This window comes from Sus scrofa, chromosome 16 (assembly GCF_000003025.6).
Source record: "Sus scrofa isolate TJ Tabasco breed Duroc chromosome 16, Sscrofa11.1, whole genome shotgun sequence".
Lineage (NCBI taxonomy): Eukaryota > Metazoa > Chordata > Mammalia > Artiodactyla > Suidae > Sus > Sus scrofa.
In genome coordinates this window covers 76,426,191-76,444,173 of record NC_010458.4, presented here as the reverse complement: position 1 = coordinate 76,444,173, position 17,983 = coordinate 76,426,191, and the positions used below count along the sequence as shown (strand labels likewise).

General features: G+C 50.5%; 1 protein-coding gene across 1 annotated transcript in view; it reads left to right on the top strand.

The window, feature by feature from the left end:
- The window catches only part of ADAMTS16 (ADAM metallopeptidase with thrombospondin type 1 motif 16), a 164,333-nt gene that overhangs the window by 46,877 nt on the left and 99,473 nt on the right, over nt 1–17,983 (top strand). The window contains 5 exon segments of the mRNA XM_021076731.1: nt 4–50; nt 4,017–4,216; nt 6,926–7,009; nt 9,406–9,565; nt 11,511–11,616. Of these exon segments, the coding sequence (XP_020932390.1) occupies nt 4–50; nt 4,017–4,216; nt 6,926–7,009; nt 9,406–9,565; nt 11,511–11,616 (597 nt within the window).

Sequence of the window (17,983 nt, the reverse complement as noted above, 5' to 3'; positions counted from 1 at the left end):
CAGCCCCAGGCACCTGCAGAAGCAGCATTTCTGCGGAAGACGCAAGAAATGTATGTAAGGGCGATTCTTTTGGTCTGTTTAACAATCAGGCCTCATGTAAGCCGATGGTATTTTTAATTTTCTTCAAAGCAGTCCGCCCTCAAGGTGAAATGTGTTGACTGCCTTTGCTACACGTAAAGGATGAGTCTGAGGGGATCCGGTCACATCTGTACCTTCAGGGTAAAACACCTCTCCGTGCCAGATGCAGAGATGGTGGTAGATGTTTTCTCAAAGAGCTGCTCCCCAGGCAGATTAAATGACACGGTGCAGAAATGCAGAATCCGCCGGGCGTCTTCAAAAGAACCCTGGCATGTCTGCCCAGTAATTCTATATTTTTGAGGTCTAGATTTATTAAGGCTCACATGCTTTTCCTGCTGAGCTGATGTATCCCTCAGCAGGCTTATGGACCTCACTCACCACCACGTCTGAAGACAGAGTTTGCGGGACATAACTTACCTGCAATTTATCACTAGGGCTTTGGCAGAGCTTTCTCTCTTTGCGTCACGGACGTTTAGGAAGAGATGTGATATTTATATTTTATGTAGGAGCTTGTCACAGACTCAGGAATAGGAGGTGAGTGTTTTCTGGACTTTTCTTCACTTCCTTCAGCTTTCCCCTCAAGCATTGCTTTATTCAGTAAACCTTCCCAAGGAGCCTCCGGAAGGCTCATCTTCCCCCAGCCCCCTCTTTCTCTGCTGCTTGGTGTTATTGGCTGCTAGGCCAGCACCCTAAAATACAGGTGGGCACAGGCAGGGTCTCCATAGATGCTGTGGGCTAGAGAGGAAGACCCAGAGTCACTTGGCATCTCTGGCAGAAGTACACGTGCCATTGAACTGTCCGTACCTGTGTCGTCTGAACTTCCAGCATCCTTGTAGATGGAAGTCTCAGGCAACCTTCAGATGGTCTTGAGAAACGACCTAATTGGCCGGAAGTGAGCTTAGAGGAGGCAGCAGAAGAACAGAGCTGAGCACAGGGCAGGGGACGGCAGGCTGACAGGGCACCCTGACCAGCAGCAGCTGCCTGAGGCCGGGGAGAAGCAGGAGAGGTGGCCGGGCGGGGCCAGGAAGCTGGAGACCAAGTGGCAGGACTCAGGCAGGACAAGGTCAGAGCCAGGACGGTGCCAGATGGTGCTCAAGGGTTTCTGGTGAGGGTGTGGTCAGAGCAGGACAGAGTCCCTGTGTCTGCGACAGAGGGATGACCAAGAACCTGGGTCCAGGCAGCAAAGGTGGGCAGGGCTGGCTTCACCTCTTGGGCAGACCAGCCAGGGCCTGATGCAAACATGAACGTGGCCCTGAGCCGTCCAGCTGTGCTGACCCTTCTGGACTCTATGTGAGCTCTTCCTCCTTACCTGGGGGTGATCAGAACCCAGTAGCCCGAAGGCCCAGCTGTGCACACAGCGCAGAGCGGTTCTTCTTCTGGGCGTGCCTGTGCGCGTGTGCACAGCTGTAGGTGTATTTGCCTCCAGAGGCATTTCAGGATCTCAGGAGTGGGGTTGGGTTGGTGAGAGGCAGTTATTTGAAAAAGACACTAAACTGTATAGTAAGGTTTGTGTTTGGGAAACAGCAACAACAGAAAATAACCTTTGTCTTCATGTGAAAACTAGAAAAAAACAAAAAGCGCCACAGAACTCCTCCTGTGGGTCAGTGACGTCGGTGGTCGGCCTGGTGCTTTGGCTTTGCCACAGTTTCAGCCGCTTCTGCTGGACGCAAGCCGTCCAAACCCCTGGCCCCTGAGTGGCCGTGGGCCGGATCTAGAAGAACTGACCCATGGTGCTTCCAGGCGAATATTTAATTCTCGGGACCCCACCTTTGGGGTCCATGCCCACGTCCATGAGGCTCTGGGCTTTCTGGAGGAATCCCCACCCTTGATCTCAGTGAGGTTCACACCTGCAGAAAGTCTTCCCTAAGAGAGTTTCTGGTTTAGAAAATGAGAATTTTTTTTTTTTTGGTCTGTGTATTTAGCATCTCTCTGTGAAAAAGGGCAGGCAAAAGCAGGCTGATCTGCTTAAAATCAGTAGTGATTCTGAACCTCGGGCTTGTGAATTAGCTCTCTGTTCCCGGGTGGGCGTCGCAGATGGCTTTGGAGCTGGGACTCCTGTGTTTGGGGGAAATGCCGAAGGACCATTCTGAGGGGTGAGCAATGTGCTCTAAGGGGCTTGTCAGAGCCCAGGCCAGTTAGAGCATCACCCCGGTGCTTCTGCTCTGGTCCTAGTCCTGGGGGCCGACTCCTATGCTGGCTCCACTTTCGCCCTGTGCACAATTTCCACCCCGAGAGTCAGACTGATGGCCTAGGACCACACTGCCCGGTCTGAGACCTATTTCCAACGCTTTCTAGGGAGGGGCCGCCAAGAAGTTGTGTTCACTCCCCGTGTGCCTGCGGCCCCGCCCCTACCCTGGGCTGGCGAGGAGCCTGAATGGCGTTTGCGTAGACACATCCCTTAGATGGAGGCACTTCTGTGGAAATTGCACCAGTGTCCTTGGTACAGGGCGAGGGACTGTTGAACTTGAGCCAGGATTACTGTAATCTGCCAAAAGGTTCATTTAGGTTTGAAAGTATTTCAGCAAGAGAGGTAAGATGTCATGGACAGGGTACCAGTCAAACAAACAGCATCTTCTAGCAGCGGGCTCCATGAATAAGGTTGGCATAGCTTTTGAATTAGTGCCACCTAAATATGTGGGTATTGAAACCTCTTTTCTCATGAAACTATTCCAACCACATTTTCTGAGGCATCCACTAAACCCAGTAGTTTTTAATGCAGTGTTAACTTGCTGATTATAAACCCCCAAACTATTTTTTGAAACCGCTTGCTCCAGTATATTTTGTCTTCCCATTAAATTAGGTAACTAGTCATGCTACTTTCTAGGAAACTAGCTCTGTGGCGAAATGGATTTGTCTTGAACATTTTATTGCCCATTCGAAACACTGCAGACAAACCAGTTGTGCGTCCAGACACAGGAATGAACTTTAAAAACAATGGGTCATTAAACGTCTTCAAATAAGAACACGATGGGAGACAGAACTGCTTTTCGTGCCTCTGAGTTCCACTCCGAGGCGGAGCCCTGCTGCACGGATCCTGATGCTCAGAGTGTTGGCACATGGTGCCTTTAGATGCCAGCACTTCAGAGCCGAAGTCGTCTTTTGGTTTTAAATCAGGACAGATTTATACCAGGTCAACGGAGTAATGAATTCCATGACATGTAGACTAATGCAAACTTTATTTAAATTTAGTCTTCCACTTGAACCCAAGTTTTGCATCACAGTTTTCAGGGTTTTATGGTTCACACCATGAACATTCATTTTTAAAATCCATTTGATTTTTTTTTTTTTTTGGTCATTTTAGGGCCGCACTTGCAGCACATGGAGGTTCCCAGGCTAGAGTCCCATTTGGAGCTGTAGCCGCCGGCCTACACCATGGCCATAGCCATGTGGATCCGAGCCGAGTCTGTGACCTACACCACAGCTCATGGCAACGCCAGATCCTTAACCCACTGAGAAGGCCAGGGATCGAACCTGCGTCCTCATGGATACCAGTCAGATTCGTTTCTGCTGAGCCATGACGGGAACTCCTAAAATCCAGTTTTGTTTTGTTTTTTCCCTTGTAGACTTTTTTATTTCTTTTTAAAAAAACTTTTTTAATAGTTATTTCCCCAATACAACTTTTTTTTTCTGCTGTACAGCAAGATGACCCAGTCACACATGCATGTACACATTCTATTTTTGCACATTATGAGGCTCCATCATAAGGGACTAGACAGAGTTCCCCGTGCGACACAGCAGGCTCTCATTGCTCATCCATTCCAAAGGCAATAGTTTGCATCTATGAACCCCAAGCTCCCCAACCACCGCACTCCCTCCCCCTCCCCAACCACAAGTCTATTCTGCAAGTCTATGTGAAATCCAGTTTTTCAAGCTGAGTTCCACCACTGGTTTTGTGTGACAGTCTTGCTTTCACTTCCTCTCTGAATGTCGCTTCGTAGACATGCCCAAGCCTCCCCGGGAAGACCTTTTCGTCTTGCCCGACGAGTACACGTCACGGTCAAGGCACAGACGCTCCCTGCTCAAGTCCCACAGGAACCAGGAGCTGACCGTGGAGACGCTGGTGGTGGTTGACAGAAAGATGATGCAAAACCACGGCCCCGAGAACATCACCACCTACGTCCTGACCGTACTCAACATGGTAGGACCAGCCTTCCTGCTTCCATCGCGGGCGCGATGCCGCCTGCACGGGCGTGTGTGTTCTACCTCCTGCTTTTACTTGTGGATTTCTGTCTTGTACATGAGAAAGGTTTTTAAAGGTTTTTTTTTTATTTTTTGAAAAAAAGAAAAACCTTATGGCGTTCCCAGGCCAGGGATCAGATCTGAGCCATGGTTGGGACCTAACGCTGCCACCGTGGCAATGCCGGCGTCTTTATCCCACTGTGCCAGGCTGGGGATTGAACCTGCAGAGATGCTGCCGATCCCATTGTGCCACCGTGGGAACTTCACCAGAAATATTCTATTTGTGATATCTTCCTCACTTTCAGTACCCTCCAATCAGAAGAGCCCTTCTTTGGAGTTCCCGTCGTGGCTCAGTGGTTAATGAATCCGACTAGGGACCATGAGGTTGTGGGTTCGATCCCTGGCCTCGATCAGCAGGTCAGCAGGTTAAGGATCTGGCGTTGCCGTGAGCTGTGGTGTAGGTCGCAGACGTGGCTCAGATCCCGCGTTGCTGTGGCTGTGGTGTAGGCTGGCAACTGCGGCTCCGATTAGACCCCTAGCCTGGGAACCTCCCTATGCCACAGGTGCAGCCCTAGAAAAGACAAAAAGAAAAAAAAAAAAAAAGAAGAGACGTTAGACCTTCAGAGAACAAACATAGGAGGATGAACAATTTGACCTTTGCTCTCAGCCAGTAATGGATTTGGGGTTTACGGGTGCCTTCAATTATCAGAAATCTATAAGAGGCTGCTGAGACATTTGAGCAGAATAAAGCTACTTATCAGCATTATGTGTGTGGTTTTAGATGGCGGTACAGAACTACCTATCTTTTTAACGATACGAATGTTCAAATATTGAATATACATGACTTCGTCTACAAGGAAGAACAAGAGACCACACACCTTGTAGGACGTCACTGCAGATGAAACGTGGCTGTGGCTCCTTGGGAGCTGTAGTAACTATTGAATAATGAGAAGTATCTAAATCCCATTTCTTTTAAGTGAAATCTACACAATAGAAGGCCACATCTTTGGCCAACCAAAGTGTATTTTTATTTTATTTTGTTTATATTTGAATATTCACGTCGAGTATTTCAGAATGATCAGTATTCTCTCCCTGTTGTCCTTGAAGTTTGAATGTACACGTTTTTTACTAAAGTATAGTTGATTTACAGTGTTGTGCCAATTTCTGCTGTACAGCAGTGACCCAATCATCCATATACACACATTCTTTCATCACACTAACTTCCATCATGTTCTAACCCCAAGAGATTAGATATTGCTCCCTGTGTGGTACAGGAGGTTGTAATGAAAATATTTTTTAAATGTTTTTTGTTTGTTTGGTTTGGTTTTTTGTCTTGTTTTTGTTTTGTTTATTGCTTTTTAGGGCCACACTGACGGCATATGGAAGATCCCAGGTTAGGGGGTTGAATCGGACCTACACCTGCTGGCCTACACCACAGCCACAGCAACTCGGGATCTGAGCTGCGTCTGGCACCTACACCACAGCTCATGGCAATGCAGGATCCTTAACCCACTGAGCGAAGCCAGGAATCGAACCCACATCCTCATGGGTCCTAGTCGGGTTCATTAACCACTGAGCCACGAAAGGAACTCCTATTTTTTATTTACTTATTTATTTTATTTTTTGTCTTTTTGTCTTTTTAGGGCCATTCCCGTGGCATATGGAGGTTCCCAGGCTAGGGGTCTCATCGGAGCTATAGCTGCCAGCCTACACCAGAGCCACAGCAACTTGGGATCCAAGCCACATCTGTAACCTACACCACAGCTCACGGCAACGCCGGATCCTTAACTCACTGATCGAGGTCAGGGATCGAACCTGCAACCTCGTGGTTCCTAGTCAGATTCGTTAACCACTGCACCACGATGGGAACTCCAGGAACTCCTACTTTTTAAATGTTTAGTGTTCAACCTGGATAATCAGAGTACCTCTGAATGTGCTCTGCTCTCCCATGATGGGCGTGCTCGCTACCGCTGCCGTCGTGTTTGGTGGCTGGATCCTTGAGGTTTCCCTCGCCCCAGGAAGCTGAGCGAGGAGGTGACCCAGAGGCACCCCCCGCCCCCCGCCCCGCTCCCCGCAGGTTCTGCCTTGGGCCGGGGCTGCCTCCGTTCTGCAGAGCTTCTCCAGCACTTCTTCACTTCCGGGCCAAATCTGCTTCTTGTCCCGTCCCATGACTGTCCCCTGTCGGCGATCGTCACCCCGACGCCACTCTGATCCCTCATCTCTACACCTGGGATGTCGTCTCTGATGTCTGCGTCTTGCCTCGGTCACCTGCTTCCCACATTTGCTTTCCTTCTCTGTCTCGTATCCCCTGGGTCTCCTCCCCAGAACCTCTCTTATGCTTCTGGACTTGTGGTTTAAAAAAACAACCCCAAAACCTCCTTACAGTCTAATAAGGACACTTACCAGCTAGGAGGTTTCATTGGGGTTTCATAAGAGGTAGAATCCACCTTCCTAAACGTCATGATTCATTTCCAGGCCCCAGTGGTCAGGATCCAGCAGTGGGCTTCATGGGCTGTTGTGTATTCCCAGAGCTGTCTGCCAGCAGCGTCGGAAACCACTGCTCTGCTCTGAAGGACATGGCCCGGCCTTCGGCTGCAGACTCCAGGCGGAGGGCTGGGGGTGGCCTTGGCCTGTGCAGAGACTGATGTGGGCCGCCTGTCTTTCTCAGGTGTCGGCCTTGTTCAAGGACGGAACCATAGGAGGGAATATCAACGTCGCCGTCGTAGGGCTGATTCTTCTGGAAGAAGAGCAGGTATTCTCTCTTCGAAGCTAGGAGCGCTTTTCCCCCAGAAAAAAACAAGTACAAAATAATGCTTTGTTCTCCTGAATATGATTGTGCTATGGACTCTTTACCTCTTTTTTTCCCTTGGTGACAAAAATGTTTTAATATTTTGGTGTCTAAGGCAATGGGTTTCTTGTCAGTTCCTTTAATGATTATTTGGTATTGTTTAAGATTTTGGGGCAGGGGTAGTAAGAAATACTCATTCGATTGGCTTATGAAAAATGGAACCAAAAGACTTTCATTTATTTATTGCTTTTCTTTTAGGGCTGCACGTGTGGCATATGGAAGTTCCCAGGCTAGGGGTCAAATCAGTGCTGCAGCCACCGGCCTACACCACAGCCCCAGCAAAGCCAGATCTGAGCCGCATCGGATCCTTTAACCCGCTGGATCCTTTAACCCACTGAGTGAGGCCAGGGATCGAACCCGCATCCTCATGGCTACTGGTCGGATTCGTTTCCCCTGTGCCACAACGGGAACTCCAGAAGGGGTATTTTAAACACCTGGGTAGGATATACACCAGGACTGCTGAGCGCAAAGCACGAGCTCGTAGGATGGAGGTGGAGTTGCGCCCTTTCGTGTGTTGTGCAAAGACCCCCAGTGTCCTGCAGCCCAGAGTTAAACCCCTCCGTGCGGCGCCGCACGGCTCCGCTCCGTTTCCTCCCAACAGCCGAGACCCAGCCCCTGACCCTCAGCATCTCAGTCTCAGGATTTGATCCGTATAGAGCATCGAGCACGTTCTCTCACTGCTACAACACCCCAAATTCTGCTGGATCTTGTTAGCAGCACCTTCATTTCCGAAGCCCCGTGTGACCGCGCAGAGGTTCATCCCGCTTTACAGTGAGAACTTGCGTGGACCTCCTGTGGCCTCAGCAAGGGCGCCTTGGCCATGAGGGGCCCTCTGTTCTCTTTCGCTCCAACCCAGTTGCTGACTGGACATGAGGGAGTGAACCCTGGACCCTGGCCGGATATCCTGCATCCGCTCCCACCCCTTTGCTGAGGTCTTGGCAGCGTCTCCTGTTAGCCATGATTGCCTGGTTTAGGAAACAAATAATTTTTCGATGAATCTCAGGTCATCTCTAAGATCTAAGGTGCCTTCCAACTTTCAGGCGCTGCGTGCTGCGCGCTTGCTTGCTCAGCAGCGTGGTGCCTGCCCGGGCAGGCCTGTTTCTGGCCTGAGTACAGTCCGGGAGCTACACCTTTGTTGTCTTTTGTCTGTGTGTGTCTGGGGAGGGGTGCCGAACTCACAGGGCTTCTCGGGTGACAGGTTAATTATTCTTGGTATGAAAACGTTTCACCTTGGAATTCATCCAAGCTGCAGAGAATAAGCCAGGTTATCGTTTGATCGTACACCTGTGTTAACTTTAATTAATGCCGTTTTCCTGGAAATCACCAGCGGAAGAATGTCAGGCATGTCCCAGGGTCGATGTCCAGCCTTTAGCTCAGGTGCATGGGGCTCTCTGCAGACACACAGTGAACATTTAAGGAGAAAACATGTTCGGTGATGGAAAGATGCAATTTCAACACAGCAGTCTGGCCATGAAAGCTTTAACCAAGCCCTGAAATACCTGGTGAAATACCTGGTCTTCTCTGACCACATCCATAGGAAACCATAGCGTACCTGTAAATAAGGTTTAAGTGACTCATCCATCGGCCAGCTCTGGGAGATGTCCCTGCCACCCCCGGATTTTTCATTTACCAGGAGTTCAGGTGGCCTTCCGGCTGATCTTTCACTGTTGATCATTAGAATTGGTCCTTATGGGTAAGGCTGAGAGTCGTCTGTGGAGGTTCCTTCTGGTTCCGGCCTAATTTCTAGAAATCAGACTTTGCCAGCTGAGCCGCATCTTCTCACAAATATGATGCCTCTGTAGGGAAGTGACTTAATTTAACACTGTAGTAACAACTATTGAGAGACTTACACATGGTGCACCGTGCTTGCCCAGTGTGGTTAGGAAATAAGCAGAATGCCCTTCGGGTGTGTTTTCGTGTTTGTGTTGCGTCTCATGTACATGAATCCGTTTGTTGCCTGATATAATTTTTCAGTGTTTTAGAAAGACTTGGCAAACGTTTCACACACAGGAGTCATCTTTTGGGGTCGCTGCCATGTGTTCAGAGGGCTTTTGTACGAAACTAGAGGAGTGAGCTTGAATGTCTGCCCTGAGTCTGTGCAGGTTTCTCATGCTGCATCTTCCTGGGGAGTTGACTGCATAGAATGGATGCACTAGCTTATAGGCCGTTCAGATCCACCTACGTATGTGCGATCCAAGCCGGGGTGAGGTTGCTGTGATGACTGAGGACGGTGCCAGGGACAACTGCATGACGACCTGTTTTCCCCCTGTTGTCTCGGGCCCTCGGTCTGCCCGGCGTAGCCAGGGCTGGTGATAAGCCATCACGCGGACCACACCTTAAGCAGCTTCTGCCGCTGGCAGTCCGGACTGATGGGGCAGGACGGGACCCGCCATGACCATGCCATCTTGCTCACCGGCCTGGATATTTGCTCCTGGAAGAATGAGCCCTGTGACACGCTGGGTAAGGCCCTCGGGGGCGCTGGAGAAACACTTCCTATCAGCAGCCTGGGTAGGGAGTTATTTTGCCCTCACTCCGAGTGCCGACGTGGCGGCTGCTCCTGGGAGCAGTGGTAAGGAATAGACTCGCTTCCTGGCATAAGCTTTGGCCAAACATAAAGCAGGCATGTGTGCCCCAGAGTCAGCTCTTTCACAGGAGAAGAGCTCCCACAGATTCAAGAGCGCCTGTCTCTTCTAATTCAAGAAATAATTTCGTGGGAGTTCCCGTCGTGGCGCGGTGGTTAACGCATCTGACGAGGAGCCATGAGCTTGCGGGTTCGATCCCTGGCCTTGCTCAGTGCGTTAAGGATCCGGCATTGCCGTGAGGTGTGGTGTGGGTCACAGCCGTGACTCGGATCCCGCGTTGCTGTGACTGGCACAGGCCGGCGGCTCCAGCTCCGATTGGACCCCTAGCCTGGGAACCTCCATATGCCGTGAGAAGCGGCCCTAGAAAAGGCAAAAAGACAAAAAAAAAAAAAAGAAATAATTTCTTCCATTTTTCTTCCAGTGGTAAGAGTGGGGTCAGTAGATTCAAGGGTGACTCATTCTGTGAAAGAGTGCATTTTCAAATGTTGTAGCCATGCTGCAACAATATTATAGTTCTTAGCCTTTTTTTTTTTTTTTCCTGCTTTTTTTAGGGCCGCACCCACAGCATATGCAGGTTCCCAGGCTAGGGTCTGATCAGAGCTGTTGCCTCCGGCCTACATCACAGCCACAGCAATGTCAGATCCGAGCTGTGTCTGTGACCTACACCACAGCTCACAGCCACACCAGATCCTCAACCCACTGAGCGAGGCCAGGGATCGAACCTGCAAACTCATGGTTCCTCGTCGGATTCGTTGCTGCTGCGCCATGACGGGAACACCTCAACCATAGCCATTTTAACATGTTTATAGGGCTGGGTGGTCCTTGGTGTATATTGTGTAATATCATCGCAGTACCGAGCACACTGTGCTCCTGACCTGGGCTCTCCTGGACTTGTCGTTTGTTTTTTCTGGCTCTCCATTTCATCCCAAGGTCTTAGCAAAGAGGAGTCCTTATCACAAAATGTATTCAGATAGTTGAACAAAGCTTGGTCCTGACTGCTTGTTCCCAGAAGGGCCTGTGGACAAGGCAGGCCCAGGGCTGGACTAAAAGACTTAAGACCCTCTGAGGCCTTCCAATTCCCACCACCCTGCCTGACAAGCGAGGCTCCCCGGGCCCAGACCGCAGCGATAACGCCCTTTTCAGGGAACACCTGCCTCCCTCTGGGAGCCTGGAATGTGGTCCCGTGCCAGGCAGGGGTGCGCTGTGACCAGCCCCCACCCAAAGGCCTGGGCCCGGTGTCTACTGAGCACCCACGGTGGACGCGTTTCCCCTCGTTGGGAGAATTCAATCTCTCCTGTGCGTCTCCGCAGAGGAGGAGGCGGCCCTGGGAGCTGGTGCCTGGTTTCCCCGGGCTTCTCTCCACCGTGCTTGTTCCTGCCGTGACTTCACTCTGTAGCCCGTCATCCCCATGAAATGAGGCCAGGAGCATGACAGATGTTGAGTCCTGGGACCCCTCTGGGCAAGTCCTCTGGGACCGCCTGGCGCACCCATTCCCCGCAGCGCCTTTCCTCGGGCTCTGGGGACACAAAAGACGTCTATAGAGAAAGGCGGAAGTTCCCCTCCGTCTGCCGGGAGTCGGCCCCGTGCTAACCTGTCACCTGAACGTTACCCACAACTGGGTTGTTTTCCACGAAGACGGAACAGTCCCGCTTTCCCAGAGTCAGGATCAAGAGCCCTTTTTCTAGGAGGGTCCGCGGCTTTGCGCTTCACATTTCGCGCCACAGAGATGAGAGCCCAGCTTCTCTAAAGGACAGAGATGAGAGCCCCACGTGATCCCCCCGCTTTACTGCAACACCACTCCTACTTGATCTTTCTGTCCCCAGGATTCGCGCCCATAAGTGGCATGTGCAGCAAATACCGCAGCTGCACCGTTAATGAAGACACGGGGCTCGGACTGGCTTTCACCATCGCCCACGAGTCAGGACACAAGTGAGTGCATCCCCCTGGGAGGGGGAGCCTGGGGCCTTTCCGGACGGGAGGGTTGTCGGGAGACGCTGGCGCGGGAGGTCCGGTCTGTGGGGGGATGTCGCACACGTGCAGCGAGAACACCACGGACGGGTAGCAAGTGCCCGCTGAGGGCTTCCTCTGCTTGGTCTGAGCCTTGCCACGCACACTGAAAAGTGCTGGTGACGCCCGGGTTTGGACTTTCCTCTCTCCTCCTTCCTTCCCCGTCATACCTGTGCGCGATCATACACTGCAGACTGTCCTGCAGCCTCTGCTCCTCCGCCCTGTGCTTTGAACTTGGTCCTGCGGGCTAAGCTCCGACTGCAGTCAGTTCCTCCTGCAGGAAGGCTTCCCGCCATTGAGGACGGTGACAAGCCCATCCATCGCCCTTGGTAACTTGCTATTCTCAAGCTTCTGTTGTATATCACTTTCCTGAAGTGTAGAGATGGAGTCTGATTGCTGTGCAGAATTTGGGGAGTACAGGCAAGACAGAAAATAAGACCTGGTAGGTGCTGGTTTGCTTCCAGCATCCCCACGTGCCCAGCGTTGCTGGCTGTGAAATGGGGCAGCATCGGGATGAGTGAGGAGCCTGGGGTCTTGGTGCAGAGGGATGGAGGCCAGTGTGGGACGAGCAGTCTCATCAGTGGGTGGCTTGTCATTAGCAATGTCTTTTTAAGTGAGAAACTCACCTTATTCCTGTAGAAACAGTTCTGTTAATTATTTATAGTAGCCGTTATTCCTTTTTTTTTTTTTTTTTAGAGCTGCACCTGTGACACGTGGACGTTCCTTGGTGAGGGGTTGATTGGAGCTACAGCTGCTGGCCATAGCCACAGCCACAGCCACTGCCACTGCAACGTCAGATCCGAGCCACGTCTGCAACTTACATTGCAGCTTGCGGCAGTGCTGGCTCCTGAACCCACTATGCGAGGCCAGGGAACGAACCCACATCCTCATGTGGTTAAGAACTAGTCGGGTTCTTAACCAGCGCAGTGGGAACTCTGTAGTAGCTGTTATTCTTAAGTTAGGTGTCTTAGTCTAATAATCTATAAACTGCTTCACCTTGAGGAACCATCTCTTAATTTTTTTTCTCCTTGGGGACCACTTGCTGACTTCCTGCTGGTGCCCTGATTTATACTAGAATCAGTAGTGGTTATGCCAGTGTTTTCCCAAGGGACTGAAACTATGTGACATTTCTCCTAGAAAATGCACAACCAAGAATTACAATTCTGCTATGTTCACTTTCACTCACATTTTCTTTGCAAATCATACAGCTTGCAAAAGGCACTGTCGGTGATGTGGGCTTTGCAAAGCTGACTTCTCTATCCCCTGTTAGAAACTGGACTGAAACAATTCATGCCACCTTGTCCTTTTCAAAACACGTGTGTGTGGGGGGGCGTACCTGCCTCTGTATACACACGTGTGCCTGCCTTCAATGGAATCTCACAGAGGCCCCCACAGACTTTGGCTCTGTGTGAACTGATGACCTGAAAGTGAAGCCTCGTATCTTATTACTGATCCCGTCATCATTGCAGGTAATGATTGACTTTTTCAGTGCCTAGAAAATTGCCCCTACACTTTATAAAGCTTTCAGTTAAGTCATAATTGCAGTTTTAATAGGCTACCAGAGTTAAAACTTCAAAAACTCTCATTATTTTAACGACACGGGGCTCTTGCTATCCTCTGAACCATGCCCGAAATTTAATTAAACAATCAAGGTAAGAAATATTTAAGTCACTGAGGGCTGAGCAAATCAGCATTAGATAAACAGTAGAGATTCAGGCACTGGCCGGCCTGGCAGCTGCAGGTGGTGAACTTAACTAAATTACTTGTGATACATCCAAGACCAGACTTGCAGGCTTCCACGTCAACGTATCAGCCTTTGCTTTAATTTTTTTTCTTAGAAGGCAGCTATTCTTTTTTAATTTTATGAGCGTAGAGCTGATTCACATTGTGTCCACTTGTGCTGTACAGCATAGTGACCCGGGCACCCATATATAACATTCTTTTTCTCTGTCGTCCATCGTGTTCTGTCCCAAGAGGGTGGACAGAGTTCCCTCTTCATATTTCCTTTCATCACCAGGGGTCGATGTAGATGGAAGACGCATCTCTTCCAAACGAGAGAAGGGTGTTTTGACTTGCAAGTCGGACTGTGGATGGGAGGAAGGGAAGGGCCTCTGGAACTGGATGGAGATGAGTCCCTCTCCTCCTAGAATTAGCCTCCAGAAAATGATTGACTGCTTCCTGAGCATGATGTTGGAGCACATTGTGCAGACGCCGGAGGCACTGGGAGCTCGGAACATTCGGTGTTGCCAGTGGAATCACGTCCAATCCAATTGAGAAAAATAGGAAGCATGTGCAGGAGAGACGGGCACCTGACGGGCCGTGTGCCCACTGCCCCAGCAGGGGATCGGAATGTAACCATGATAATGGCATCGATGACGGTGACACCTGCTCTCTGGAGAGCAATTCCACCCGTGGCGTAAAGCCCAGAAACCCCCGGGGACAGTCTCTTCTCTCCCCCTCCTCGCTGGGCACGGAGATGAGGCCGCGCGGTCAGCACGTGGGTTGGTGGAGTGGGTGCAGCGAGTCAGGGATGAGCAAACGATTGCGTGCCGGGGGCGTCTTCCTAGGGTGTCATTAGCTGTGGCAACTGCACCAGATGAGAGGGGCTGATGGATGGACCCCAAATCATCCTGCGAAGTGAAGTAAGTCACTGAAGAAAGAGAAAAGACCGAGAAAGAGAAAGACCGATATTATGTAAGATCCTTAATACGTGGAATCTAATGAACATGATCCAAAGAACTTATTCACAAAACAGACACAGACTCACGGGTTTTGAAACCAAACTTAGGTTTATCGAAGGGGAACTGTGGTGGGGGAGGGCTAAATTAGGAGGTTGGAATTAACATATACACGCTACCATACATAAAACAGGTGGGTAACACGGACCCAGTGTACAGCACAGGGAAATCTAGTCAGTATTCCTTGATAATCCATATGGGGAAAGAATCTGAAAAGGAACGGATACCGGTATCTGTATAACCGAGTCACTCTGCCACACACCTGAAACAAACATGACACTGCAAGTCGACTGTACTTCACTATACAGTTTTTTCTGTGAGCCACACGGAAAGTCCTGTACTTCAATATACAATTTTTTAAAATGAGAAGGGTGACAGCAAGGAGGACGTCAAAACCAAACTCCGTGCGTTTCAGCTGAATTGAAGGCAAACGTATGTATTCAGTTCATTTACTTAATGACTGATGTTTCTTGGAGAAGGAACCATGGGTTTAATGCGGAGATCAAAGAGCACGCTTCGTCTTATCCTTGGCAATGAGCTCCAAGTCAGTTTCTGAGTTCTGGACCTTTAGAATTAAAAAGTAATATTATACGTACTATGGCTTTATAAAATATCCTGTTTTGCAGCTGAATGCTACGTCCTCAGTCTGGTTTACATTCAGAGGCCATTAATGAGGGTAGAGGGGGGCTGCCCCGTGCCTTTTGGGCCGTAGCTTTCCTAACCTTTAGCTCAAAGAAAGAGTCTGTGCACGTCCAGCTAGTTTTTTCTACTAAATCCACTTGTTTTTGTCTTAAGACCTCTCATGGTGACTACTGAGGAATCTGACCTTAATGTAGAAATTGCTAAGAACCAGTGGTTGGACCTATGTTGGAAAAGGGAGAAGAGAGACTAGAGCCAGAAGCAAGGATGTGTTAGCTCCCTCAGCATGTGGGACAAGCCAGGACTGGTGCAGGGGGCAGGTGGTTCTTTATTCATTCAACAGACATCAGTGGATCTCCTGTCACGGGCTAGTGAGTCCACTGGCACTGGAGCTTGGAGCAAGGTGAAGAAGAGCCTCTATTCTCTAGAAACATATAAGCTGGTGGGTAAGAAAGAAAGACGTATGTACTATTTCAACGTCCAGGATGATAAGAACTTTGAATAAAGTACTGGGAGTCATGGAAGCAAGGAAAAAGTGCCTGGGATGTCTAACTAGAATGGTAATTTTATTTCTTAGTTGCCAAATACCAACGGTATCTTCAAAAGGTACCCTCTTCATTCTTCCATGACCTTATGATGTTCACATCCAGTGCGATCATCGTATGGTCCTTGGATGCCAGGGTCCCGGGCAGGCTGTGGGCTTTGAACTGTTAGGAAATGCAACTCGAAACGAGAAGGGCTGAGGTTTGGGTGGGCATCCGAATCACGTTGCTGTGTTAGGATTCTGACACAGAGGCCAGAATCTAAGCCCCAACGTACTAAATCAAAAATCTACCTGGGTGAGCTTTAGGGAGCCAAGTGTGTGGTGCATTTCTCAGATAGTCTGATACTCGGCAAAGTCTGTGAACTGATGCTAGAAAGAAATGAAAATGCCCTTGATGAAAACGTGTAAGACCCAGATGTCCCCAGACCCGGGACGTTCTGGCTTTGAATTCCTTAGAGATGTAGGCAGGAGGGATAGCAACTATATCCAGGGCATTGCTGGGCTGTCATGTGTCTTCTTCACATTCAGGTCAGGGGTCAGCCAGGGGAGGGTACTTTTTTTTTTTTTTTTTTTTTTTGTCTTTTTAGGGCCTCACCCATGGCAGATGGAGGTTCCCAGGCTAGGGATAGAATCAGAGCTGTAGCTGCTGGCCTAAACTGCAGCCATAGCCACAGCCCTGCCAGATCCAAGCTGTATCTGTGACCTACACCACAGCTCATGGCAACGCTGGATCCTTAAGCCACTGAGTGAGGCCAGGGATCAAACCTGCATCCTCATGGATGCTGGACAGATTTGCTGCCGATGAGTCATGACAGGAACTCCCAGCGGAAGGTACTTTGCACTTCCGTTTTTATCACTTTGGCCGCAAGGCGGCCACCATGCGGTTGCAGTGAACGTTCTCCATGGCGGTGGCTCATCTCCTCTGCTGAGTAGTGACCTTCACCTCCACTGGTTGCTCAATAGAACTTCAGAGAACGGGCAGAGGCTGGAATGACTGCATGCACGTCACCCTTGGTACTGGGCAGGAATTTTGCAGAAACTCAACAATGCGCCCCAGATTTTCATGGACACCCCCTTCAATCACGCTTGGATTATGCTATGACGGGGATGCCGCCCCAGCTCTGACCTCAGAGTGTCGGCTCCAGTCCTGACTCTGAGACCCCAGACAAGCCTGGCTGTAGCCCTCAGTCTTGCTGCCGTTGTATTCTGCCCACCTTGGAGGCTTGAAGTGAGGTTTAGGTTAGAAAATGTATTCAACGTGCTTACCAATGGGAATTGTTATCTTTTACTGATACAATTAATAGCTCTTAGAAAGCCAGTTAAGTCCTCAGCCTCAGCCGCAAGGGCGGATTCCCTGGCCCCCCTTGGGAACCCATTTCCCCCAAGTTGGTGTCTCCCATCCCCGGAGCTCTCCTTCCATCCATCACGGGATTCTGGGCGGCAGAAAGTCCATGGATCCAATAACCACCTGTCCGTCTCTGCTTTCCCCTCCCCCCTGTGTCCCACTCATTCGGAATTGCCCTCTGGGAGCCCACACAGTGATTGGGTGGGTCCCCAGAATGGTTGGCCTCTCTAAGAACGTACCTGCCCTAATGGGCTGTCTTCATGGTCCCGGAGCTCCGGGACCTCCCAGGCTTTCCTCCCCAGTGGTAGGTGGTGCTCTTCTGAGGCAGGTGAAGATGGCAACGTGAGGCTCTCCTGCAGGGCTAGCTTTAGGAAGCCAACAGGAAGCCCACGAGCTGGGGACAGGAAGACACTCCATCAATGGGATTCTCCTGCCGGCAGGGCTGCAGTTTTCTCCAGTGACCGTAAGAGGGTGCTCTTGGCATCGTGGGATTTGAACACCTGCAAAGGACCCTATTAAGAGTTCCCCCAGGCACTGTAGCTTGAGGTGTCTCCATAAACTAAGCCAAGGCAGAAGCCCCAAAGGGGTCTGGGTTTTAGTCAAGAGTTAACAGATGTACCTGCAGCCAGGCCCGCAGATAAGCACAATCGCAGCTCCTCACTGGCCTTCCGCGGAACCCCTTCCTCCAAAGGGACGGAGGGGGTCTGGTCAAGCGCCGGTTGTCACGGCCTCTGCAAAGCAGCCCTAGCCGGAGCCGGATCAGCACCGGGTGTAGGACGCAGTGTCAGCCCGCCAAGCGTGGCCGTGGTTGTTTAGTGGTTCTCAGCATCAGGCTCATCTGCAGAGCCGGACCAACACCTGGAAATGCTGACCAGCATTTCTCGGGGAGCAGACAAGGACGAGAGAGAAGACAGCACCTGGAACAGCATCAGCTTCACCAAGGAGATCGAAGGAACTGCCCTGACACCCCACTGGAGAGGCTTCCTTATCATTCAAACATCTGCCCCTGCTGGACATGCGCTC